Source organism: Pipistrellus hanaki, assembly GCF_964339955.1.
Source record: "Pipistrellus hanaki genome assembly, chromosome: 1".
Taxonomy (NCBI): domain Eukaryota; kingdom Metazoa; phylum Chordata; class Mammalia; order Chiroptera; family Vespertilionidae; genus Pipistrellus; species Pipistrellus hanaki.
In genome coordinates this window covers 9,731,502-9,758,779 of record NC_140503.1, presented here as the reverse complement: position 1 = coordinate 9,758,779, position 27,278 = coordinate 9,731,502, and the positions used below count along the sequence as shown (strand labels likewise).

Here is a 27,278-nt window from a genome sequence, read left to right as displayed (position 1 = left end):
TGATGAGATTACCAGTGATGTCACTTTTTTCTTTCCTCTTCCTGTAGCCTTTGAAAATTTCTCCCTTGGATCATGCAATACACATTACATGCATAAAAAGTAAGGTATTTTGAAGAGAAAACACACCCAGATCTTGCTAACTTAATGTTCTCTTTCTGATCATTGAAGCCAAGGACATTTTGTGAAAAGCATGCTGACCAGCATCACTTTCAGTCACTAGAAACATTTATAATTCTACTATTAACTTGTAACTTCTCCTAAATGATATTCTTTAATTACATCTTTAGTCTCAAAACCTCAAAGAATATTGTATATATACATACACACATATACATATATACACATACACACACACACATATTATAAATCTATATAATTTGGTTAATCCTCTCCTGGGAATATTTTTCTATTGATTTTTAGAGTGAGTTGAAGGGAGGGGGAGAGACAGAGATAGCGAAACATCGATGTGAGAGAGACACATCGTTGGTTGCCTCCTGCATGTGCCCCAACTAGAGGTGGGGATCGAGCCTGCAAATGAGGTATGTGCCCTTGACAGGAATCAAACCCAGGACCCTCCCGTCTGCAGGCCATTGCTCTATCCACTCAGCCAAACAAGCTAGGGCTCAAAGAATAACTCTTTTTCTATTGAGCCATTTTGCTATTTTCACATTATATCTAATATGCATATCTTTTGAAAATACACCACCTTTCTAAAAAACAACAATATATAACTCTTTTATTCACATAAAACATAGCAGCCTTAAATATTTCAAAATAAACCAAACTCAAAATTCCTACATTTTCTCCCATGCAAATTTTAAGAAAAGCAAACAGTCTTCCGTCAGGCCTCTAAACGAAAAGAACCAGCCTGCCCATTTTTTCATGAATTTAGGGGAACCAGCAGACAGAGAGACGGGTGCCGAGGACATCTAAGACCTGGCGAGGTTTCAGGCACTACTGCAGTGAACTCACCAGAATGACGCCCAGGCTCCAGAGGTCGCAGGACTCGTCGTAGCCGTTCTGGTTCAGAAGCTCGGGGGCGGCGTAGTGAAGGGTGAAGCACGGGGTCTTGAGAGGCTGATTGTCAGGCGGCTTTAAGCACGCAAACCCGAAGTCAATTATTTTGATTTCCAAGTTGTCATTCTCATCAGTGAACAGTAAATTCTACGAGATACAAAAACTCACGTCGGTCTCTCACTAAAACGTCAGGGGTCTTGGTGATGCCATGTATGGAAATCACGTCAATCCTGGATTCAGGCATAGAGAGGGTCTGACTTCCCTTCATTCCTTATCAATAATGGCAGCAGACTCCCTTGATCTTAGCCCTGGAAATGGAGGGGATGGGGCATGCCCCTCTCCTGTCCTCTCCCAGCTCTAAGAGGAGGGGGGTGTCAACAGTCAGGAATGGGAGGGAATAACAATTCAATCTCCTTGTATCTTCGTCTCAAGTGCTGCCTGAAATTAATTTAAAAAATATATATATTTTATTGATTTTTTACAGAGAGGAAGAGAGAGGGATAGAGAGTTAGAAACATCGATGAGAGAGAATCATTGACCAGCTGCCTCTTGCACACTTCCTACTGGGGATGTGCCCGCAACCAAGGTACATGCCCTTGACCGGAATAGAACCTGGGGCCTTTCAGTCCGCAGGCTGATGCTCTATCCACCGAGCCAAACCAGTTTCGGCTGAAATGAATTTAATAGAATTTTTCTTAATCTTTTAAGACTATGGGAACCAATTTCAGAAATACAAAGCAGCTTATAAGAATGTCAGCCAGTTTCTAAATTTATCTGATTCTCACCTAGAATTGAGGATTTTGCCTATGTAGAAAATGAGTGCCACATAAATATATCTACCAAGAGATACAGAGTCAGATATTAAAACGGTACATCACTGGGAAAAGGATCAAATGTTTAGTTTGGAAATAATATTCTCTTCCATTTAAAAGTCAAAGTGAAAGCTCTTCTGTTATGAAAATGTTAGCACAAAGGTACATTTTCATTTCTCTAAAGAATAATTTTGATTTAGAATTACAACTGTAGTGGAATATCGTAAATAATCTGACAAGTCTTCATTTCAAACGACTATGTGAGAGGAAAGTTTTTTAACAAAAGAAGAATTAAGTATCAGTAAACTAGAAAGGCAAACTAAATCCTGCCAGAGGGACAGTTGCATCGTTTGAGGCTCCTGAGATAACAGATGGCCAGTTATCAAAGAATAAAACATGTGAAAACGAATTCTATAGAGTCATGGAACAGATCTTTTCAACTTCAGAAAATTACATGCTTGTTCCTTGTCTATCAAGAAAACATTTAAGTGGTGTGCTTTCACATTTAAAAATAGACAGCTAATCTCCGATGCACAGAACACCATATTTTCAGTGGGAGTTCTGTAGGAGAGTGAGAACTATGATGAAGGAAGCAGAGGGGTAGCTGTCATAGTTGCAAGTTCATAAAGCAAATGTAGTTTGATTGCCACTAGTAATAAGAATAACAGTAACACCTAATACATAGACTGGCCCTGGCCAACAGGGCTCATTGGTTGGAGCATTGGCCCATATGCTGGAAGACCACAGGTTCAACTCTCAGTCAAAACACAAAACTAGGTTGTGGTTCAATCCCCAGTAGGGATGCGTACAGGAGGCAGCTGATGCATGTTTCTCTCTCACATCATCGTTTCTCTTTCTCTCTCTTTTTCTCTCTCTCTTTCTCTTTCTCCCTTCTTCTCTCTCTAAAAATCAGTGAGCATGTCCTCAGAAGAGGGTTGGAAAAAAAAAATACACAGGCTGAAGTTTAAATATTTTAGAAATTGGTCAATTATATTTGAATGCACATAATTCGATTTTTAAAAACACCCTCTTCCTGCCAATAATCAAAAATACTTAAATAAAAGGCAAAAATGGTGCTTTCTGAGAAATATTCTTTGGGGTTTAACACAAAAAATAAACACCAAAAAATAATTTAAAAAAAATATATTTTATTGATTTTTTCAGAGAGGAGGAGAGAGGGATAGAGAGCTAGAAACGTCGATGAGAGAGAAACATCTACCAGCTGCCTCTTGCACACCCCCTACCGGGGATGTGCCCGCAACCAATGCACGTGCCCTTTGACCGAAATTGAACCTGGGACCTTTCAGTCCGCAGACCGACGCTCTACCACTGAGCCAAACCGGTTTCGGCCAAAAAATAATTTTAAGTATATTTGAAAATGCATTATAACCACACGGGTAATAAAAACGATGTCCTATTTTAAAGAGAAACGATGTATAATTTTGAATAGGGTAAAGGATGACTCACTGTTATCCGTTTATAAATTACTGGGTTTTGCTTTCAAATTTTAAAATTATTTTGATGATTTTCTAAAAGGGAGGAAGTTCCTTATTTTTTTATACTTAAAAGGGATCAGTCTGTAGCTAGAACCTTCTTAACCTTTCAAAGAAAAAATATGTGGAAAAGCTGCTATTTCTGCACTGCTACTCAGTTCTATAAGTACATGAGCAAAGAAGAGCACATATAAGGATGGTGTAACTAATTAAACCGAGATAATTCTTTGTGTTTAATACTTAGAACAGAATTATATACATTCCTATTTATGAGCTAACTGATTTGATTACAAATGTGAAAAATAAGCTTTCAAAATATACCACTAATAAAACCCTTCTAGTCCACCAGTGTGGCTTAGTGGTTGAGCATCAACCCATGAAACAAGAGATCACTGGTTCAATACCTGGTCAGAGCACATGTCCGGGTTTCGGGTTAGATCCCCACTAGGGGGTGTGTATCACTGTTTCTCTTTCATGGATATTTCTGTCTTTCTATCCCTCTCCCTTCCTATCTCTAAAAACCCTCTAAAATGGTATACATATAGAGGAGATATTACTTTCTGCTATAAAAATTTCCATTGCTATTTTTAATCCACAACTGTTGCATAAAGTATTTCTTCCATAAAAGGCTCTCACACTTACAAATATAACTTCAAGATGATCAGCGGGGGGTTGGGGGGGGTGGGGGTGGGGGGGGGAGAGAAAGAGAAGAGAGAGAGAGACAAATTTATTTTAGACCAAAATAGAAAACAAAAAAATCCAAGAAACATGGTATTTCCAGGTACGTAGTTAGCAGAAAGCCTGGGCAGTAAAAAGCCCACATCTGGGGGAGAGTTAACAACGAGGCTGGTGGAGGACGGGAGAGAAGGTGCTCTCTGTACCTCGGGCTTCAGGTCCCTGTGCACCACCCCGACGTCGTGCATGTGGCTCACGGCGGAAACCAGCTTCCGCATGATGTAGCTGGCCTCCGTCTCACTGAAGTGCTTCTTCTTCTGAATGCGCTCAAACAGCTCGCCCCCGTTCAGAAGCTCCATGACCAGAAAAGTGTGGAGCTAGGACACAAAGAAGAATGAGGAGGGCCTTAACGAAGAAAAATTTATTAACATATAAAACACTGATGGACTATAAACCATCACCAATAAACTTAATCCTTTGTTAAAGTCATCAACAGCAACCCCTGTGTTTTAAAAGAAAGAGCTGAAGGGGACTGTGGCTTTTTTAGAATTCTATTTTGGTAATGGAAAATTTCAAGTACTGCAGTGCAGTCTTTATATATGCTTTTCTTGATGAATTCTTTCATTTGAATCTCATTCTAACCCTCTCTATCAAGTTTTCATATCTTTCTTGTTAAAGTGTGATCTAACACCGATAATGAGAAATTGGCTGCTTTAAATAATATATAAGATTCCTGATAAAAGGCATTGTTTGATGATGCCACTTTAAACCTCCTGTTACGGCTTAACAGATAGTTTTAGGGTTCCTGTCAATACCGATGGCCAATACCTATAACTCACTGTAGGTTGTTGTTTTTTAAATAAATGCTTTTGATCCAAATGGCATTACCTTAATTAGTTTAATCAGTTATATACTTACTATGTTTTCCATAAAGAAAATAACATAGCTATCAAAAAGCAAAGGAATTATATTAGCTCTCAAATTAACACAAATGGTTTAAAAAAAATATTAACTCAATACTCATAGCACCGTCACTCAAAAACCAAAATATTTATGTTTCCCTTTGAATTAGCAAAATCCAGAAAACTTGCTTCATAAAAAAGACAATTATAAATACATCATCCTGCACATACTGGGTAAAATGTAAGGAGTGGACAACCCGCCCTAGCCGGTTGGTTCAGTGTATAGAGCGTCAGCCTGCAGACTGAAGGGTCCTGGGTTTGATTCCTGTCAAGGGCACATGCCTGGGTTGCAAGCTCAATCCCCAGTAGGAAGAATGCAGGAGGCAGCCAATCAATGATTCTTTCTCATCACTGATGTTCCTATCTCTCTCCCTCTCCCTTTTTCTTGGAAATCAATAAAAATACATATATATTTTTAAAAGAGTGCACAACGCTTTTAGTAAGAGAATTGTTCTCAGGTTACTAGCAATCAAGCCAATTTGGATTTCTACATCAGACAAATAAGGTCAAAGTTGAAGAATATGCCTATGAGCTTTAAAAAAATGGAGGGCAGCCTGGCAGGTGTGGCTCAGTGGCTGAGCAATGACCTATTGAACAGGAGGTCACTGTTCAATTCTGGTCAGGGCACATGCCTTATTCTCTCTCATCTTTGATGTAGCTATCTCTCTCTCTTTCTCTGAAATCAATAAAAACATATTGATATGTTTGTACTGGTTAGGTTTGTGGTAATTTGTCACAGCAGCAATAGGAAACTAACAGAGCCATAAAGCACGAATCCTAATACATAAAATGAATTATACCCTAGCATAGCCAAGGGTGCAGTCCCGCCCTCAATCAATTTCACCCAGTAGTAGAAAATAAGACCGCATGGACTGGGGACAATCTAGCCACCTGTCACCATCATGTGTAAAACAACCCAAGATATCAACTGCATATTGGGATGATAATATATTTATACTACCACCTACGGGATTATACCATGAGATAATTTATAGCCTAGTAACTCTTGAATATAAAAATAGCACCTAATAAATATACTTGAGACTTAAAAAATTCAGGATGCAGTTCCTGAGATCCGACATCAGCTGGAAGGTCAGAGATGGAATGTCTTGGCTGGGAGGTGGCTGGGGGACAGCTGCAAAACCCAGAGGTGGATGTGGAGGGCCCTGGACCAATCCCATGATTGATGTGTGAATCACGCCTTCGGGAGATGGTCCAGGCTCTTCCCAAGCTCCCCCAGTGACAGGGGTCGCGCCACCTCCACTGTAGGTGATGAGCCCAAGAGGTGGAGCAAGGAGAGGAGCAGGAGGGCATTCCCTACTGAGTTCTTGCTACAAAGATGTTCCTTTTCTGGCTAAGAGAACAAAAAGCAAGAAGACAATGAGATCATTCTTGCTTACCCACCTGATGTGAAAACCAGCCCGTGTTTCTGCCTCCCCTTGGGCAGGAGAGCGAAGTAATTAAAAGCTTGCTCTAAAGTTGAGCTGGCTGGGTTCAGATCCCAGCATTAGCACGTACCAACGGAGGCCCTACCCTGTTCCTTAGCTTCCGTGGGTCTCCGTTTTCTTATCTCATGGAGTTACTGCAGGGATTGATAAGAGACTCCCTGTAGTGTCTAGTACATTGCTGGACCACATGAGGTATGACAGCACACAGCTGCGGTGTTTACAGCTATGATGCTGCTGCTGCCTGGTCTCACCGGGATGTTTCATTCTCAGGGGCAGCACTTGGGGAAATTTCCATGTGCGGAGAAGTGGGCTACAGCTGTCCTAGGACAGGGATGTTACAGCAGGACAAGGAGAGAGCCCAGAGCCAGGGACCAGGTTTTCCCAACGGGGTTTTCACGGACTTGCTATGTGACTTGGGCCAAGTCTCATGACCTTTCTGTGTCCCAGTTTCTTCTTTGGTAAAACCAAAGTCTATTACCTTAGAATAAATTTAAAATGGAGTTTTAGCTGGATTTCGCTCGTGTGCCCAGCATGCTGTCTTAAGCAGGGCCATGCTCCACCCAGTCCCAGAGGAATTTCTGCCCTGGAAGGTGGCAGTGGAGGAGCCGGGGGCCTGACACAATGGTGCTCCTCCTGAATGCCAAGGCACAGGCGCTTGCCAGGTTTCTGTTAAAAACCGGAGCTGGGAGCAGAAGAGTGAGCAGCATGGCCTGGTCTGGAATGGGAAACTGAAAGGGAAGTCCCTTTGCCTTTCTGCTTCCTGTTTGTGCCTTAGCTCGCTCCACTTAGGCTTACGGCTTTCTACGTTCTATTCTAGAAGTAAAAGGAAAGTCAAAGGCTGAAAATTTCCGAGACCTGAGAGGTCTGAGCGACTGAGCTCCAGTGGGAGCAGCTGACCTGGCGTTAGCACAGTGCAGCCGGCGGCAGTGGCCTCTGTCCCCCTGGCACGCTGCGGCTGAAGGAAAACGCAGGAGCGAAAGGTCGCACTGATTTGGGGCTGGGGGAGAGTGTGTGTGGAGGGGTTGGTTTCCCTGCCCTCTGTAGTGGCTGGTGATGTCCCATATTTTTAACTCTGACCCAGGAGCACCAACAAAGCTGGTAGGAGAGTGAAAACTCGAATGTGAATTAGTACGCACAGAAAAGGACTGTGGACTACCTGATCGTGAAAAACTTCGTGCAATTTCACAATATTGGGGTGTCCTTCACAGAGCTTCAGGGCTGTTATTTCTTTCTGAGTATTGGCTTCCATCCTACGAGATGAAACAGTTAGTCTCTACCTACCTCTGCGCCAAGTTTTATGTCAGTGTTGCCCAAACCTCATTTTGTTTTTATTTACAGTGCATTTAGAATGTAAGTGTCAAAGAAGGAGAATGAAGCTTCCATGAAATAATGAGTCATACTACCCACCAGAACAAGCAATGCATTATTCTCAGAAAAGACTGTTTCTGAGTCAGAAAAGAGCCGATCACATGAAGAAATGGATGCCCTTCTTGCCTGACAATTTGGTAATAAGAATATGTAATTATGGAGGTAATAATCAGTTACCAAAACAACCTGCTGGCTCTCAATGCTACCAGTAGATTGCTAAATTATTATTTTTTAAAAAGTATTTCAAATAAACAACGAATAGGAATGACAACAGCTGCTGAACTCACTAAGCCAGTTTGATTAAATATCCCTGCCACGGGAGTTTTCTCACAGGAAAAGCCTATCTATACTACGATTTATGTCTGGAATGGATTCCTTTATCAGGAAGTATCTGTTAGAGTTAGAGGTATAACGGATCAACTGAGGAGCCGAATGGCCAAACCTGTGGATAACAAGCCTTACAACAGACCACTGATTTCCTTTAAAATAAAAGTCTTAATTTATAGAACCCACTGACTAAGATGAATACATAAGAGAAACTGCCAGAAATGGCCATACCTTTTGCTGATTATTTTGACTGCAAATGCTTGGTTGCTTTTTTTGTGTATGCACCTTCGACAAATTGAAAAACTTCCTTCTCCTAATGGCTTGTCTTTCAGATCTAGGTCATAGTGCTGATAGAATGGAGAATCCTGATAGGAGAGCAACATCATTTAACTTAAGAAAAATATCAGTAACACATACGAGGTAAATGAAACTGTAAAGTAATAGGACATTATTAATGTTAATAAATATCAATGGAATACATGCATGGATCATCTAAAATTCGTCTCATTTTAAGCTCATTTCTATGTTCGTCTATAGCCTTGATTTAAGTTATATAATTTTCGATCATTGTAAAAAGGAGCTAATTTACACTGATGATAACAATTCTCTAGGGCAAATATTGCTATTCCATTTATTCATTTCTTAAAACCGCATCTTGGTTGAATGGTAAGTCTATTAAATTTACGGGGCTTGAGAATGTTAGTCAGTATTAGTGCTTAAGCCACAAATATGTCATTTAATTAGCCACATCTATATACCTTGATCATTGCACTCCTGGCAACATTTGTCACCCCAGGACGTTCCACTCCCATGTGACACTGAAGAGGGTCTACAACAGCTGCGTTGCGCTTGAAGAGAATAGAAGGAGCAACGAAGGAATAGCCCTGAAACACAAAAGCAGAGGTGAGAACACAGGTGTGCAATTTTCCAGGTTAGCATGGACTAGACTGTAATATTTTTTTCTTAATTCAAGAAAAAAAAATAATAAAAAAACACACTCAAATATTCAGTAAGATGACTCTAACTTTATTTTATTTGTAATCTAAAATGCAAGCTTATTTCAAATTCATAGAAAAATGCTTTTCAAAAGGAGATGATGCCATCTTCTGGTAGAACTAAACCAATTCAAAATTAAAGGCAGAAAAATACCTCTAAAAAAAAAAAACAAGAAAGAAAAAAAAACCCAAAAAAACCCTTCTCTATTTTACCCCAAAAATCTGACTCACAGCTGTAATTCTTTTGCATTGCTGATAAAAATTTATTTATAAACACAACTAACTTCTCAAAAAAGGTTGAGTTAAGGTAGTAAGCAAAGTGGTTTCAGTGCCACTGTTTTCCAAACTAGGAAAAAAACAAGTTACATTCCAGTTGGTTTCTAAGTCAGCAATTTTTGTCTCATTCTATTTCCTTAAACTTATTAAATTTAAAATTGAGTTTTAGAAAAGGAAAAAATCAAGTGGCAGAATGATGTCTTGAACCAAAAGTGACACACTGATGGATGACTAATCTGTTCAGGCTAGAACATTCACTAGTTCAATAAACATTTTTCTAAACACCTACTATGTGCCCAGGCAAGTGCTAGACATTAGTGTCACGAATGTTCACAGACATGGTCAGGATGGCCAGGTGCAGCCAAACTTATTTGTGGGAGTCAAAGGAGGGAAGCTATGATGCCACTTAATAGACTATTTCATCTTAAGTCTGAGAAAGATTCTTTTCTAAATATACTAGTACAATTTTTTCTAAACATTTTTTGAGCAGTTAAGATTATTCACTGAAAACAAAGAATCAGATAACATTGTTTATGAACTAAAGAATTCTATATAATAAAGAGCCAATATGCAAATAGACCAAATGGCAGAACAACCGAACGACTGGTGGCTATGATGTGTGCTCACCACCAGGGGGCATGTGTGGAACATGGTGGGCATTGGCTGCAGCTGGATGGTGGAGCAGGTGAGCAGGGGTGCCAGACCGAGGCGTGATACCAGTAACTGTCATTGGGGGTGAGCCTCTAGTGCAGGGGTCTTCAAACTACGGCCCGCGGGCCACATGCGGCCCATAGAGGAGTCTGATTCGGCCCGCCAGATTTTTTGGGCAGTGAGCGCAGCCGAGGTGTTACAGTAGGAATTAGTAGTTCATATAGTCCGGCCCTCCAGCTCTCTGAGGGACCGTGATCTGGCCCCCACTTTAAAAAGTTTGAGGACCCCTGCTCTAGTGGTTACTGAAAATTCTTTGCTCCTGTGCACCATAGTCCTGCCCAGGGCTTGCACCTGCTGCTGGCGCCAGCCCCACTCACACCCACTGCCAGCACCTGAGCTGCTGCTCACATCCACTGCTAATACTGGCCCTGCTCATACCCGCTGCCGGTGCCCAGCGCCAGTTCCAATCACTCGGAGCCATCAGTGGGTGCGAGCAGCAGCTGCCGGCCCTGATCACCCGTGAAGGTTTCTCCATCTCCCCCTGCTCCAGAGGGGCAATCGGGGCAGCAGCTGTCACTTGCACCCACTGCTGGTGCCAGCCCTGAGTTGTCAGCAGGTGTGAGCAGGGCCAGTGCCATCAGTGCACGGGAGTGATGGCAGTGGGAGCAGGGCTGCCAGCAGACAGGAAACCAGGGGCCGCAGTGGGAGGGGCTGGGTGAGGTCAGGGAGGATGGGCGAGACCCGCCCTAGTGTTTACCGCAGCCTCGTGGCCCATAGTTCCTTTCAAGGTGCATGAAGTTGTTCACTGGGCCCCTGGTATTTTATATAAATAGGGATAAAAGAAAGTAGTATTATGTTTTCTATAAAAGAGCCTGAAAAGAGATAAAATTTCAGAGATAAAAATCAATAGTTTTTCTATAAAAAATCAGCACATAAACAATGTTTGCTATTTAACAAACCATAAGCTTCAGTTAACGATTTTCAAATCTCTGTATTTAAAATTGTTGAAGATATTAGAGAATCCTGCTTTTTAAATGCCAAAATAAGTGTTCATATAGGAAGTGAACCTTTCCTTCCAAAGCATGCGTGGCCAATGCACACGCGTGGCCTGGAGCTCACCTGAAACAGCCTCTCGGAGTTCTGGGGCAGCGCCGCCGGGGAGTAGGTGGGATCCATTTCTGTGAACTCTTCCGCAAAGTTACTCACATCTAATTCATCTCGGATGACGGGCTTAAATGGTGCGGGCACTTTTTTGGCAGCTAAATCATCCCAATTTATTTTCTAAAACAGATGAAGAAAGTTAGTACAAAATAGAAATCAGCAATGTTGAAATATATTTTCTAAGACTAACAAAGCCAGATTAGAATTTTAATTGATCATGGAAAGAGAGGCATATATTTCAAATGAATGATTAAATGACTTACATATCTATATATCTATATATAATATATAAAAAGCCTGTGTCCATGACGACCATGACGACCAAACGACCAGTCACCATGAGGTGCATTGAGCACCTCTTGGTCCCTGCCCCCGGCACGCAGGCTCCAATGGATCAGCGATGGTGAATGGGGGAATTGGGGTAGGTGGCGGGAGGACTGGGCTGGCTGTCAGGCTGTTGGGAATACCAGCTCATTCCCGGCTGCTCGGGGCCTCAGGCCTGTGGAAAGCAGGTGCTGGTGACTTCACCTCTGTGAGCATGTGCTGGGCCAGCTGCTGATGGAACATGCTTCCCACTTGGGGCTGTTCACGCTAGGGTGAGTAGGCTGTGGGCACGCCCTGCAGCTTCTGTCAGTGCCTCAAGCCCCAGCAGCGTGGCAGCAGTGGTGCCCACATGAGCAGCCCTGAGCAGGCAGCGCGTTCCATCAGCGGCCAGCCCGGCATAGGCGCATGGACGTGAAGTCGCTGGTGCCTGCTTTCCCACAGGCCTGAGCCCTGGAGCAGCTGGGGATGAGCTGGTGATGCCAACGGCCTGATAGCCCAGCAGTGGAGGTGGCATTCAGTCTGGGGACTGGTGAACGGGCAGAACATGGCCCTTATCGTAGGAGGCCAGGCCCTAGGGACCCCAACCACACAATTTCGTGCGCTGGACCTCTAGTATACTTATAAGCATGAGCACATTTTCTAAGGCAGCTTAGCAGGGCCTGACATGGAGTCTCATCATATCCTCTAGGGGGCACCAGGACACCCTAGTTTACCCTTAGGGACAACAGGAAAAGTAACTTTTGTTCTGAGCCTCCAGGGAAAGGTGAAGCCGAAAAACAAAGCAAAATAAAACGAACTCTAATAAAGGGCTTTAAGATGCCCGGTGGGTATGCTATGAAGTCTAAAGGCACATCCCAATTCTTTAGAGGCAGTGTTACTGAGCTTTCCTCTTGGTCATCTAGACAGATCAGAAAATAAACACAGCATAAGGCATGTATTTACTGACATCCATAAGCTTAAACGATACTATCATATTGATGAATGACTTTCTCATTTAACTGCATTCATGCCTTTTTAAACTGCCTCTTCTCTTCCCATGGGATAATCCAAGCCCCCTTTCCACACATAGCCGACACTCACTGCCTGATAAATTGCTGCCTTATATTATTCAGATGCAACCCTCTGCTGTTTTTATATGCTCCTTCTGTCACTTAACACAACATCAGACAATGCTTTACTGAACTGAGCCCTACAGATATCCTATTCAGGTATGTCTTCAAGTCTAAGATGTCATCATTGATAGTAAGATATTATTTTATGCACCATTAAGATAGAAAAAGCAGCCCTAGCTGGTTTGGCTCAGTGGATGAAGTGTTGGCCTGGAGAACGAAGAGTCCCAGGTTTCATCCTGGTCAAGGGCACATGCCCAGGTTGCAGGCTCCGTGTAGGTGATCAGTGATTCTCTCTCATTACTGATGTTTCTCTCTCTCTTTCTCTCTTCCTCCCCCTTCCTCTCTGAAATCAATAAAAAATTTTTTTAAAAAAGAAAGAAAAGCCGAAACCGTTTTGGCTCAGTGGTAGAGCGTCGGTCTGCATACTGAAGGGTCCCAGGTTCAATTCCAGTCAAGGGCATGTACATTGGTTGCGGGCACATCCCTAGTAAGGGGTGTGCAAGAGGCAGCTGGTAGATGTGTCTCTCTCATCGACATTTCTAGCTCTCTCTCTCCCTTCCTCTCTGTAAAATATCAATAAAATATATAAAAGAAAGAAAAAACATTTCCAATTAGAACAGTGAGATATTGTCCACTGTAAGATGTATACTGATTTTAGAAAGGGTAAAATGTGAAACCTGCATTTCTAGGTTGATGACATTGTGTAAGTTTAATCAACTAATGTAAAATGTTTTTATTATGCCCTCTTGTGGAGGCAATGGAGATAAAATCATTAAGTTGCTCAAATTTTTCAACTAGAATGTTCTAATTTTTCGGCTCCAGTTGTTTTAGAGATCATTTAATTTATCTCCTTTATTCGACCCAGATGGGAATGGAGTCTGGGAATAAGAATTAGCCATTTCACTTAAACATCAGCCTGCGGAGGGGTCAGGATTTGTACACAGTTTCTTGACTTCCTACTAGTGCCCTTTCCTCTGTGGCTGTAATGTTTTCCATTTTATGATTTGTGCTTGGCTAGTGCACATCCATTAGGAGAAACTTCTAGAGTAAGGAGGTAATTTAAAGAGATATGTTGTTGGGAGGATCCAAGATGGCTGCTCGGGTATACACCTAGCCGCAGCAGCTCACAACAATTTCAAGGGAATACAACTGAAATGTAGAGTGGACATTGCCCAGAGCTACAGGTAGTCGACTGACTGAAAACTCTACAATAGGAAGGAGGGAGAAAACCAGAAGGAAAATCAGAGGAGCTGAAAAAAAGCCTAAGGTACGGAGACATGCGGCGCGCTCGCACGCACGCACGCGCGCGCGGAGAGGTCGCAGCCGGAGAGGAGGAGAGGGCTGGGTGCTGCCTGGCGTTCCCTAGCAGGAAGGAAATAGAACCCCCAGCCTGGGCTGAACCCCCGAACCGGCAGCGCTGAGCCCCAAGTTATGTGCCAGACCCTGGGGACCCAGGCTCCGGCAGGGGGAGACAATCCCGGGGGACGGCGAAATGCGGGGCCCCCGGAGTCGCGCGCACATGGCGCGCAGAGGACTGAATGTTGACTCTGATGCTGGATTACCCTAGCCGGAAGAAACAAAGCCTCCGGCGGCAGCTCTGAGCCTCAGTCCAGACCGCCCCGAACTCCAGGTCTGGGCCAGTCCCTGGGGACCCAGGCTCGGGCAGGGGGAGACGGAGCTGTGAGGTGGAGTCCTGGGAGCGGGGCGAAAGGCCGAGCCCCCGGAGTCGCGCACACTGTGCGCAGAGGACAGTCTGTTGACTCTGATCCTGGACTCCCCTAGTGGGAGGGAGAAAGAAAGCCCCAGACTGGAGGAATGCCACGAGGAGCAGGAGCCCCTGCCGGACACCGGCCAGCTGGGCGCCAGCAAGGAGCTGGGCGACGGGGCCCCCAGTGGGGGGGGTGCCCCTGAGCCTTCGACTGCTGAGCGCTGGCAACGGAGCCAAGGACGGGGGCTGCTTCCTGGGCGGCGCCGACCCCGGCAACAGGCTGGAGCAGCGCGGGAGCCCGCGGAGAACAAAGGGGTGCCACAGGCCAACCTGCTGAGCTCCCAGGACAAGGAGGAAGAAACCAAAGAAGTTCTCAATGTGAAGAAATCAAGTGAGAGCAAATGATAGTAAAATTACTTAAGAAAGAATACAAAGAAGATCTTGAAAAATCAAAGACTAAGTCAGAACTCAACGCACCAGCCAACATTACAACATAAATGTGTTTTTGTTTTTTTTTAAAAAAGAAAAAAAAAAAGAGAAAAAAGGGACAGAAAGTTGGAACAGCGGCGACCAAGCCTAGAGTGGCCAGGCACAAGGCAGTGGCAGCTGGGCCCGGAGCAGCAGTGGCCAGGCCCCAGAGCAGCAGCAGCCACAACAAGAGCATCAACGGCCAGCACTGGAGCAGCCAGACCTGGGGCAGTGGCAGCCAGGCCTGAGGCAGAGGCGGCCAAGCCCAGGGTGGCCAGTCCAGGAACACCCAGACACGGAGTGGCTGGGCCCGGAGAAGCCGGGCCCAGAGCAGCCGGGTTGGGAGCAGCCAGGCCCAGAACAGCAGTAGCCAAGCACGGAGCATCCAGGTTGGGAGCGGCCAGGCTCGGAGCAGCCGGGTCAGGTGCGGCCAGGCCCGGAGCAGCGGCTGCCAGGCTGGGAGCGGCCAGGCCCGGAGCAGCCGGGTCTGGTGTGGCCAGGCCTGGAGCAGCGGCTGCCAGGCTAGGAGCGGCCAGGCCCGGAGCAGCAGCTGCCAGGCTGGGAGCAGCCAGGCCCGGAGCAGCCGGGTCTGGTGTGGCCAGGCCCGGAGCAGCGGCTGCCAGGCTGGGAGCGGCCAGGCCCAGAGCAACAGCTGCCAGGCTGGGAGCGACCAGGCCCGGAGCAGCCGGGTCTAGTGCGGCCAGGCCCGGAGCAGCGGCTGCCAGGCTGGGAGCGGCCAGGCCCGGAGCAGCCGGGTCTGGTGCGGCCAGGCCAGGAGCAGCGGCTGCCAGGCTGGGAGCGGCCAGGCCCAGAGCAGCCGGGTCTGGTGCGGCCAGGCCCGGAGCAGCCGGGTCTGGTGTGGCCAGGCCCGGAGCAGCGGCTGCCAGGCTGGGAGCGGCCAGGCCCAGAGCAACAGCTGCCAGGCTGGGAGCGGCCAGGCCCGGAGCAGCCGGGTCTGGTGCGGCCAGGCCCGGAGCAGCGGCTGCCAGGCTGGGAGCGGCCAGGCCCGGAGCAGCCGGGTTGGGTGCGGCCAGGCCCGGAGCAGCGGCTGCCAGGCTAGGAGCGGCCAGGCCCGGAGCAGCAGCTGCCGGGCTGGGAGCGGCCAGGCCCAGAGCAGCCGGGTCTGGTGCGGCCAGGCCCGGAGCAGCGGCTGACAGGCTGGGAGCGGCCAGGCCCAGACCGGCCGGGACCAGAGCAACCGGGCCCAGAGCAGCCGGGTCGGGTGCGGCCAGGCCTGTAGCAGCAACAGCCAAGTCCAGAGCAACTAGGTCGGGAGCGGCAGTGACCAGACCCGGAGCAGCTGGTTGTGGAACGAACCAGAGCAACAGAGGCCAGGCCCGGAGCAGCCAGGCCCGAAACAGCTCGCTCCTCGCCTGTACCTGCCCACGGCTGCCTCTCAGACATGGCTGGAAACTTTTGCGGGAACTTGAGGGTCTGCTGAATCAAGTGATGAAGGCTTAGATCTGGATGTGTTGAGTTAGTATAGCGCTGGGGTGTTGATCTGTGAGTGCCTTGGGTGGGGCCTGGATGAGGCTGGTTGACCTATTTGAAAATGTCTTTTGTGTGAAGTGTATCATTGGGCATGTGGAGGTATTATTGATATGAGAAAATGCTAAGTAACAGATTTACTATCTGAAAAGGGATTTACTATCGGGGAAAGGGAGGGAGGAAGAGACTGAACATAAACTGTGCACCTATGGATGAGGACAATGGGGGATGGGGAGGGGGCAGAGGGTGGGGTGGGAACCTGGTGGAGGGGGGAAGAAATGAGGAACCTTTGTAATAATATGAACAATAAAGATTGATTTAAAAAAAAAAAAATAAAGAGATATGTTGTTAGCAGGACAATGTTTAGTATGTAGAAAATTGAACGCTATTATAACCCTTTCCACCTCTACTCCATTTAGATCTTTACAAGTAGAATTCTGGTTTTTCCTTAAGTGTCCTTATCATTTAAAAAGTCAAGGCAATTAAATAACCTAAGATTACTATTCCAAGCTACAGAGAAAAGAATTTTATCTAATATGAAGGGTAGATATATTGTAATATTAATAAACACAGGGAATCGTGGAGAAAAAAAATTCTAGGAAAATCTGATTGAAATACTTCGTTTGAATACTTTTTTAAATTTTATTTTATTAATTTTTGAGCCAAACTTCTGAACTAGATATATGAAATGGTTTGTTCAAACATTAACCTTTTTATGCCACACGAATCTACGAAATGTGCATACTGAGAAATTAATTTTATTCTAAAGGTATTTCCCACTATATATGGAGACTGGAATAATTGCACTTTTTTGAGCATAGAAGTAGAGATAATTCTTACTCTCAATCACTGTTTGTTCTATATTTAAAAACAATAAATAATGCGAAAGCTTACTCTATAGCAGAGTTTTTTCTTTGCATTGGTAGCTATTTTCATTTGTTTTGGTGCTAATAATGTAAAAGTTCATTTTGTAGAATAAAAATAAAAATTGGATGTCCCTTTAGACCAGAAATATTTAGGTTATGCTGCTGATATGATGAAATTATTTAAAAGCCAGGAGCTCGGGGTATTAGAAATCAAGGTCATGGTATCCCAAGTTGACCATTTCCAGGGGTCCTCAAACTTTTTAAAGTGGGGGTCAGATCACGGTCCCTCAGAGAGCTGGAGGGCCGGACTATATGAACTACTAATTCCTACTGTAACACCTCGGCTGCGCTCACTGCCCAAAAAACCTGGCGGGCCGGATCAGACTCCTCTGCGGGCCCCATGTGGCCCGCGGGCCGTAGTTTGAAGACCCCTGATTTAGACTGAAATAATTGAAACAGCCAACTCAGTCAATTCAACTCCCCGCCCCACCCCCCTCCCCAAGTTATCTAGTTATCTAACATTTTGCGGTTTTTTTTAGACAAAAATGAGCAAACTTAGTTGAGCAGCTGTGTTGGCATCCTATTGTGTGGTCTCATTAGGCTTATTCAGAAGAGGAAAAGCACTGTCTCAAGTACCAAGAAAATAAATGAGTGATTCTCTAAGTGTTACAGACATGTAACTAAGAAATAGGGAGATTTTTGAATTCTCTGAGATTTCTCCTGGGAAAAGAAGAGAGAAAATCATTATCTAAAAGTTTTAACACGATGGATCATGAACTGAGAGAGAAGCAAAACATATAATGAAAGTCTCCTCAGTTCATATGCTTAAATCTTGTGATCATAAATGATCCCGGCTCCTCAACCCCACACTTCATTTAGAGCACATGTGTCAAACACAAGGCCCGAGGGCCAAATCCAGCCTGCCAGGCCTTGCAATGTGGCCCGCACCGCGCTGTCATCACTGCACTCCGCTGTCAGTTTATGACATTGTCAGTTTATGACTGTTCAGTAAACCATTCGGCCCGCGATTTAGGCTGGATTTTAGATTTTGGCCCCTTCTCTGATTGAGTTCGACACCCCTAATTTAGAGAGAAAGAGACCACTCAGGTCTCTACCACTCGAATTTTGATCCTTCCTAAATGGTCCCTGTCATTAAAAAAAAAAAAAAAAAAGTGCCATGTACATGAAAATAGGGAGAAAACAACTCAAAAAAGACCACGTTCATTCATTTCACATTTGAACAGTGGGACCGACCAGCAGGGCATAGATCTGTTCAGTAAATTTCACCTGAAAAAAGAGATGCTCTTTGACTTCATCTGCATCACGTGGACCACATCCCAATCTTTTCTTAGGATCTTTCCTCAGGAGGCGCTGAATTAGGTCTTTAGCTAAAGCACTCATATCTTTGGGGTACGGAGGCTCACTTTTTAATATTCTCCTGTAGGCAGATAAAACTTGTGGTTAAAACAATCAGAGGGCGAAGTGATAGGGACGGTATTCTTAGCAAAAACAAGAAGAGCACAGTGCACTTGGAAATTGAACACATGTGAAAAACAGAGACAAGGATATTTAAAATGTGAAATCAAATTTCTGAAACTTAAATAAGCAGAAACAAAAAGTACTGGATCTCTTTTCAACATAAATCAATCCTAACAAGAAGCCACCATCCCGAATATTTAATTGGGAAGAAATGAAAAGGAAAGTTTGGAATGAAAGAAATGAAAAAGACAAGACCACCTACCTATGGACTCAACCCTACAATGCAAGATTTCACCATGGAAGCAACTGTTAACAAATTCAGGGAAGTGAGTTCAGTACCCAAATTTGAGAGGACGAACGAGACCCCGAACCATACCCGCCTCGCTCGTCTTTCCCTGCATGCCAGCAAACATAAGGGGCCAGCGGGAGTGCAGCGGGAAGGAAGACTGAGGTGGGGAGTCAGACCACCCGAGTGTGGCTCTGCTCTTGATATCCGAACAACCTGGGTTTCTGCTTCACTTCCTACCACAATGAAACAGACGGGCAGGCTCTGGAAGGCAAGTGCCACGCAAGGACAGAGTCAAGTCTGCTCCTTCGTATGGAAAGTAAAAAATGATGATAATCCAGCTCCTTGATGAAATATCTGAATTTATTCTAAGGCCACAGAAGAGATCAATCCAATTCAAATAACTGTACTTTTGCGCGCCCCCCTCCCCCTCCTGAAAAGCCAGATCAATAATTTCATGAGAAAGAAAGAGTGGAAGGGACATAGAAATTCAGAAGCTTAACACAATCATGGAGACACACAGTTCCTCCATTATTTGGGTTTACAAAAAGGCCCCCCTGCTGTGCATTAAAATATGAATAATTGTTTGGGGTCAAAACAGATAATAAGTTTGTAAGACAGTACAGTGTGGTAAGAACATGGACTTTCCAGCCAGACTAAGTTCATTCTCAGAGTTAAATTCTGCTGCTTACTGGCTATGTGACCTTGAGGCAGTTCATCTCTTTTTATCTTGATTTTATCAACTATAAAATGGGGATAACAACAGTATCTACCTGAAATGGGTATTTCGGCATTTAAATGACCTAAGATAGGATGTATAGCACGAAGCACAGCAAATACTTGATAAAAGAGCTACTGATATCCTATATAATAAAAGCCTAATATGCTAAGTGTCCAGTCATCTGGTCAGCCATTCAACCAATCAAAGCATAATATGCTAATGATATGTTAAGGTTGCTCAACAGCTTGCTACAATGTGCAGTGACCACCAGGTGGCAGATGCTCCGACTGGTAGGTGATCTTGCTGCTGGGGTCCGGCTAATTGGGAGAGAGTGAGATGTGCCCAACACGCCCTAGAGCCCTCCTGTGGTCCCTCCCTGGCTGGCCATCCCCAGTCTGATTGTGCACCAGTAGAGTTCCTCTGCCTGGCCTGCACCCTCTAGCAATCTGGGACCCCTCGGGGGATATTGGAGAGCTGATTTCAGCCCGATCCCGCAGGCCAGGCCAAGGGACCCCACTGGTGCACGAATTTGTGCATCGGGCTTCTAGTACTTCCATAATTGGAGTCTGTAGCAAGTAGCCCCTGAGAATCTGTGAAACAACAGTGGACTGTCAATTTTTACTAAAAACTCCAGCAGTGCTGTTCAATGCAAAGCTACTTCCATTTCTAGCACTCCATCTGGAGAAGGTAGGGGATGACGGTAGAACAAGTGAAAAGATGAGCAGTGACCTCTTTTCACCTCAATTCTTTACATTCTCCTCTCGCTCACTGCTCGGCAGGATTTTCAGCATCAGAGACAATCCTCCCCTCAGATCAGGCCCCTCATGTCTGACAGAGAAACCGGGAGCCCTGTCCCTCAGAGAAAAGCAAGCACTGCCTTTTCCATTTCCCAACCTGGAATGGGCCTCTGCCCTGCAGGCAGGAATGTGCTGTGCAAGAGGATCAGAATAAAGACACACGGTTGCGGGCATTCTTTTCTGAGCCCTGGACTGACATCCTCTGAGGTTCTGACTCTATACTATTGCTTCCTCAACCCAGTCCTCTGTCGCTGAATGGAAGTCTGCTGGTCATGAGGGAAAGAAATGGTCAGTCATGTTGACCCATGGTGGGTTCAGCCACAAAAGGAGGGGCTCCAAGAGAGCAGGGAGCACCTGAAAACAGGGATGGCCCACCGAAATGCCGGAACTGGAGGGGGAGCAGGAGGAGACCTGTGTACACCCAGGGCACACAGACCCCATACAACCAGGGTGGCTGGCAGGTGCAGGGAACTAGAGTTCTAGATTCGGACGAGTCAGGGATCAGGTCGGGAAGAAACTGAGTAGAAGTCTGAAGGAATTCCTGTTGAAAACATGCTGATGAGGGAACAGGGAGAGCGGTATGGTAGTCCCAAATCCTCGCCTTTCCTAAGTGAAAATAATATGGCCAGAACCAGCAGTAGAGCCTTGCAGATGAGGCATCACCACCCCAGCTTGGAGCAGTGAGAGCAGGAGCCATGCAAGAGACTCCTCCTCGCTGTGGTGGTAAATGAGCGGCCCAGGGTCTCCTCAGCACAGGGGTCCTCAAACTTTTTAAAGTGGGGGCCAGATCACGGTCCCTCAGAGAGCTGGAGGGCCGGACTATATGAACTACTAATTCCTACTGTAACACCTCGGCTGTGCTCACTGCCCCAAAAACCTGGCGGGCCGGATCAGACTCCTCTGCGGGCCTCATGTGGCCCGCGGGCCGTAGTTTGAAGACCCCTGCGTGAGGTGCGGAGGGCTGACGCTGTTCCTGGTAGTACACTGCCTGCCAGGAAGAGAAGAAATTGGGGTGGGATGGTAGAGAGAGGGGGCTCCTAGGAGGCTTAAACCTTTCTCCTGGGAAGATGACCTTGGATTTATCTTCTTACAGTTTCCTTGAAATGGATGGATCGACATCCATGTGAAATGTCATCCATGCCTGGTTATTGTGAAATAACCCGAGAGGTGACCTGCACCTGGCTGGGGAGGTTGTCTGGCCCAGGACTGTTAAAATGCTTCCAGCAAACTGTGTGCTCTCTCTTATCCCCAAGGGTGTCGTGTGGGGGCTGGGAAGCTGTGCTCATGGAGTTGTGTGATGTAGCTTCCATCTTGTTTCCCATGTTGGGGTGGTCCACACCCACCCACTTGATCTCATCGCTGATAGCCAAGTGTGCCTTTCTGGGCTGGGAAACCAGGCCAAGGCCGTTGACAGGACCCGGATGAAGCCGTGATTGATGTCAGGTTGATGCGCTCTGCTTCCAGCTAGAAAGCTAAGTCAAAGTTCTGCCCTGTGTTTTATTCAGGGCTCTAAACACTCTCCACCTTCCTAGAGAGTGCTTCAGAGGGCAAATGAGTAATACAGTAGGATCCAGTTCTACAGATGTAAATGAATCTGTAAAGCAGATGTAAATGAATCTGAAGGATGATGAAAGAAAACAAGAAAAAGGCGGCTGAAGAATGTGAAGGGAGGGTCATTTCACTCTCGTCTGCAGCTGCTGCAATTGGTTCGTGTGAAATAATGTGTAGATGAATAACTACTGTGACAGTAGACTTGGGAATAACAAGCAAAAAACAAAAACAAAAACCTGGGAACACAGATGTTGCTATTGGGTACATAATACCTAAAATGAGGAAGAAAAGTTGAACAGCACAGTAGGAATCAAGAAGATTTTATAAAACACGCCAATAAATGATTTGATCATAAAGAAGAAATCCAAGGAAAAAGGAAATATAATCTCTTTTTAAAAGAGGGTAAGATATAATAATATTGTAATTACTCTATATATAACTCTGAAAACAACACATCTATAAACAGAAAAAGATTTTATTACAAACTAGAGGCCTGGTGCAGGAATTCGTGTATGTGCACTGGTGGGGTCCCTTGACCTGGCCTGTGGCTCTCTGACATCCCCCGAGGGGTCCCCGATTACAAGAGGGTGCAGGCCAAGCCAAGGGACCCCACTGGAACACAATCAGGGCCGCGGGAGTGACCGCAGGAGGACTTCTAGGGCATGTCCAGCCTGTCTTGCCCAGTCCCGATCAGCCAGACCCCAGCAGCAAGGTAACCTACTGGTTGGAGCATCTGCCTCCTAGTGGTCAGTGCATGCCATAGCTACCGGTCAAACAGTTGCTTAGGCTTTTACATATATATATATATATATATAGATAGACAGATAGATAGATGAGTTAATTCATGGTGTTATGAGTAACATGGATAAAATATAAAAGTTCAACAAATTACTGCTTGATTTTGTTTTAGAATATTATACCATCATATGCAAAATCAATTTATTAAAATAATCACCAAAAAAAGCACATCTTGGGAGGACAAATAAATTAATTACCTAAGGACTCGTGGTAGATGGACTTCTCAGATGGTCCCCAATAACCACTGTCTCCTAACCAACATCAACAAGAAAGACGATGGTGCCACTTTCACAATCAGCTTACAAATTCCATCTTCCTAGCAGACTCCCTCTACTACCTTCCTAGCTTGCATGCTCTGAAGAAGCAAGATACCATGTTGGACAGGCCAACATGGCAAGGGATGGTAGGTGATCTTCAGCCAATAGCCAGCGAGAATCTGAGGCTTTAGGCCAACAACCATACGGAACTGAATCCCGCCAACAACCCTACGGATCCGAATCCTGCCAACAACCCATGCCTGGGAAGCAGCTCCTTTCCCAGTTGAGCCAACACTTTGCAGCCTTGGAGTGACCTTGAAGCAGAGGACTTAGCGAAGCTGATCCACAGAAGCCCTGAGATAATAAACGTTTTTAGGTCATTTGTTTCCTAGCAATGGATAATGGATTGCTAATACAAGGCCAGGCAATAAATACTGTAGACTCGGAGAGCTCTCCGGTCTCTGTGGCAACTATTCAACCCTGCGGCAGGAGCAGGAACGCAGCCAGAGATGACAGCAAATGAATGAGCACGGCTGTGCTCTGATAAAATGTTCCTGTGGACAGTGCAATCCCACTTTCATGTAATTTTCACATGCCACAAAGCACTGTTCATCTTTTGACTTTTTCAACTACTTAAGAATATAAAATCCATTCTCTTTCTCTCCCCCCCCCCCCAAACTATAAGAGGAAATTTAGAAAGTTACAGAGGCAAAATAAGGGCCCTTGGCGTTCAGGAGAAAGGTAAAGCTAAGGCGCCTGGGGGAGGAAAGGGAGTCGGGAAGGCACCTTGTGCTCGAAAGAGTGGGAGCTGCTAAAATCTCTTCTTAGCTCAAGAAGATGAGCAGCAGAATGGGTCTGTGGTCTGCCAACCCCTGACCTAAATAGCACAATTAGAACTTTTGTTTAATATCATTGTTTTGATACCACTTAGACCTGAACTTAATAACGTTATTTAATAGTACAACGAACACATTAAGAAAGTATGCCTTATTGATAGAAAATGAGGAACCAAAAAATATTTTTTGGCAAACATTTCCTACATTTCAAAGGCAGAGGAAGTGAGACAAACAACCCTGTCAGAGATGATGGAAGAGCCATGAACAGAAGCTCTGTGTCCTGGTTCCTAGGTGAAGGAATATTCGATGATCATGTTTTACAAAGCTCCAGTGCTTGGAGGGGCAGGCAGGAAAATCGAAGGAAGTCCCAGTGACTGGATGGGTGGGCACTTCCCCATGCAGCAGTAACATACACCCTAACAGAAGTTCTACACAAGGCAATAGAAGCTAGTAGGAAACACGTTAGTAAGAAAAAAAACAGATGCTACAAGCATGAAATAAAAATAAGAGCCCAGCCAGTGTGACTCAGTGGTTGAACTTCAACCTATGCACCAAGAGGTCATGTTTGATTCTCAGTCAGGGCACATGCCTGGGTTTCAGGCTCGATCCCTGGTGAGGGATGTGCAGGAGACAGCTGACTGATGTTTTCTCTCATTGATATTTCTATCTCTCTCTCCCTTCCCCTTTCTCTCTCTCTAAAAAAAGAAAATAAAAATATATTTAATAAAAAAAAGAGACTCATAGAAAGCTAAAGAGCAATCATTCAAATCTATGATACTGTCAATTTAGTATTGTCCAAAGTGGTACCAAGATATGAGGAGTCGGGAAATGATTTCATAGAAACAGTAAGAGAACTGGAAAGGGAACCCTAGGTAAAACTACTTTCAAATCCCTAAAGCAACGTCTGGGAGAAACAACAGAACTTCCCTCTGTTTTCAGAGGACAGAACCAGGACTGACATGCAGAGGTTAGAGGAAGGTAATTCCACTTATTTTAAGCGAGAAAAACTTCTATATAACTAAAGTTGTTCTGTTGAAGGGGCTTCCTTGGAAAATGTCTACAATCATGCTATCCATTCATCAACGGCACTCAGACAGAGGAGATGACTATCGGGGACACTGATGAAGGATTCTTACATCCCTGAGGTTTTATTCTCATTCTAAATTGTTTTATTTTGCAATGTGATGGACCAGAAAAACAAGCTTGTTCTGATTTTAGGCTACCTATAGACAACAATAGGTAAGTAGGTAACTTGAAAAATACTTTATTTTGAAACATCTCAAGTAAAAACTATAAAAAATATGCAGAGTTCAGAGAAGATCACAATAATTAAGGAATAAAAGAATTAAGTGATGAGAAAAAGCCCTGGTTAATTAGGACATTTGGGGATAAGACAATGATATATTATTTTTAAAAGAACAGACTGAACGATTTTACACCAGGAAAGAAAATCAGAATGATTATCTTGAAAAGGAAAGGTACTGTAAGATAACATGGTCATTGCATTGTTTGTAAATTTCAGGAACAAAAATAAATGCCACAAAGAAACCATGGAATCATAAGTTAACACCAGCTTTTAAACAAAATCTTAACAACATGACAAAATGAATAATTAACTAACTAAAGGGAATATTCTATCTGAATTCTTGAAAAATCTGCTCTAGTTTTAAGATTTTAAGAATTTGACTCAGGCTCTCTTTCTCTTTCTAAAACAGAATGCCAACTGATTGAGCTCAAGGCAGTTAAGAGCAGTTTAAATTTGAACAACACTTTGATCAGAATGCTCCTGCCATCACAACCAGCAACATGCTCTCTCTCGACAGGCAGCCCTGTGCTGGAGAGAACACTCACAAAGAAGATTGCTTGCGTCCTGGAATCCAGAAGAGGGGACTCACTCGGAGGAGCCACTTCCTAATGCTGTCAGGCTGAGCCCACCCTTTGCGCCTGTCACCATGACAGGTGTGACCTTGCAAAGGGACCTAACTCTCAAGACTATAGGCAAGGTTTTATAAAATTGTGAAACATTTTCAAACCATCAAAAAGCCCACTTAAGATAAGCCAAATCATATTTAGTATTTTTAATAACTGACGATGAATTTTAACTATGAACTTAACAAGAAACAGTCCTATCTCTTAACTTCAGTACTAACTAGCTGGGACAGCAAGAAGTTATTTATACGTACTTCCTAACCTTTCCTGTAAAAGGTTCATTTAAACTTTTCAGTTGAAGTAGAATTGATGTACAACACACTTCCCACATACAAAGTAGACAACTTGATCAGCTTTGATGTATGTGTACACCTGTGAAGCCATTGCCACAGTCAAGATCATGAACATACCCATCCCCTTCCAGTTTCCTTGTGTCCCTTTGTCATCAACCTTGCCCTCCTCTCCATCAACTGCCTCTCAAAAAATTTCCCCACCTGAACCAGTGTACCTTCCCAGTACCTCTTGAATGAAGAGGGTGGGTCAGTTTGAGAAAGGGACTCGGAAATGTATGTTGTTAATCTTTCTCCTAGACTTCCCCAAAGGGACCTTGTGCCAGACTAACTGTACACTGGAAAAAGGAAATAATCGGAATGTAAAAGGATTATTAGCCACTGGTTCTGAACTGACGCTAATTCCAGGAGACCCAAACGTCTCTGTGGCGCACCCCCAATCAGGTAGAGGCTTGTGGAGGTCAGGTGATCAATGGCACTTTAGCTCAGGTCCATCTCACGGTGGATTCAGTGGGTCCTGAGCCATCCTGTGGTTATTTCTGCAGTTCCAGAGTGCACTGGAACAGACATACTTAGCAGCTGGCAGAATCCCCACATTGGTGCCCTGACCTGTGGTGTGAGGACAATTATGGTTGGAAAGGCTGGGTGGAAACCATTAGAACGGTCTCTGCCCAGAAACACAGTAAACCAAAAACAGTACTGCATTCCGGGGGATTGCCGAGGTGACAGCCACCATCAAGGACTTGAAAGATGTAGGTGTGGTGATCTCATCACGCCCCCATTCAATTCGCCTATGGGGCCTGTGCAGAAGACAGATGAAACTTAAAGAATGACAGTGGATTATGATATGTTTCAACCACGTGGTTGAGCCCAATGCAGCTGCTCTTCCAGGTGTGGCTTCATTGCTTGAGCATCTTAACACATCCCTTGGTACAGGTTATGCTGCAGTTGACATGGCATATGCCTTTTTCTCCATCCCTGTTCGTAAGGCCCATGAAAAGAGTTGCTTTCAGGGGTCAAGGTCAGCAGTATCCTACCATTGGGGTAAGTATATCAATTCTCCAACCCTGTATCATAACTTAGTTCTAAAAGATTTTCATCACCTTTCCCTTCCATCAGATATCACACTGGTCCATTATATTGATGACCTTACGCTGATTGGACCTAGTGAACAAGGAGTAGC

General features: G+C 44.8%; 1 protein-coding gene across 3 annotated transcripts in view; it reads right to left on the bottom strand.

Annotated features, from left to right (window-relative positions):
* RPS6KA5 (ribosomal protein S6 kinase A5) overlaps positions 1–27,278 on the bottom strand; it is a 120,870-nt gene that overhangs the window by 12,166 nt on the left and 81,426 nt on the right. For all 3 annotated transcript variants that reach the window (XM_084883895.1, XM_084883896.1, XM_084883897.1), the window contains 7 exons: positions 18,439–18,589; positions 11,144–11,305; positions 8,861–8,986; positions 8,334–8,467; positions 7,564–7,657; positions 4,204–4,374; positions 973–1,164 (listed from right to left, as the gene is read on the bottom strand). In XM_084883895.1, the coding sequence (XP_084740021.1) occupies positions 973–1,164; positions 4,204–4,374; positions 7,564–7,657; positions 8,334–8,467; positions 8,861–8,986; positions 11,144–11,305; positions 18,439–18,589 (1,030 nt within the window). The remainder of the gene's footprint in view (positions 1–972; positions 1,165–4,203; positions 4,375–7,563; positions 7,658–8,333; positions 8,468–8,860; positions 8,987–11,143; positions 11,306–18,438; positions 18,590–27,278) is intronic.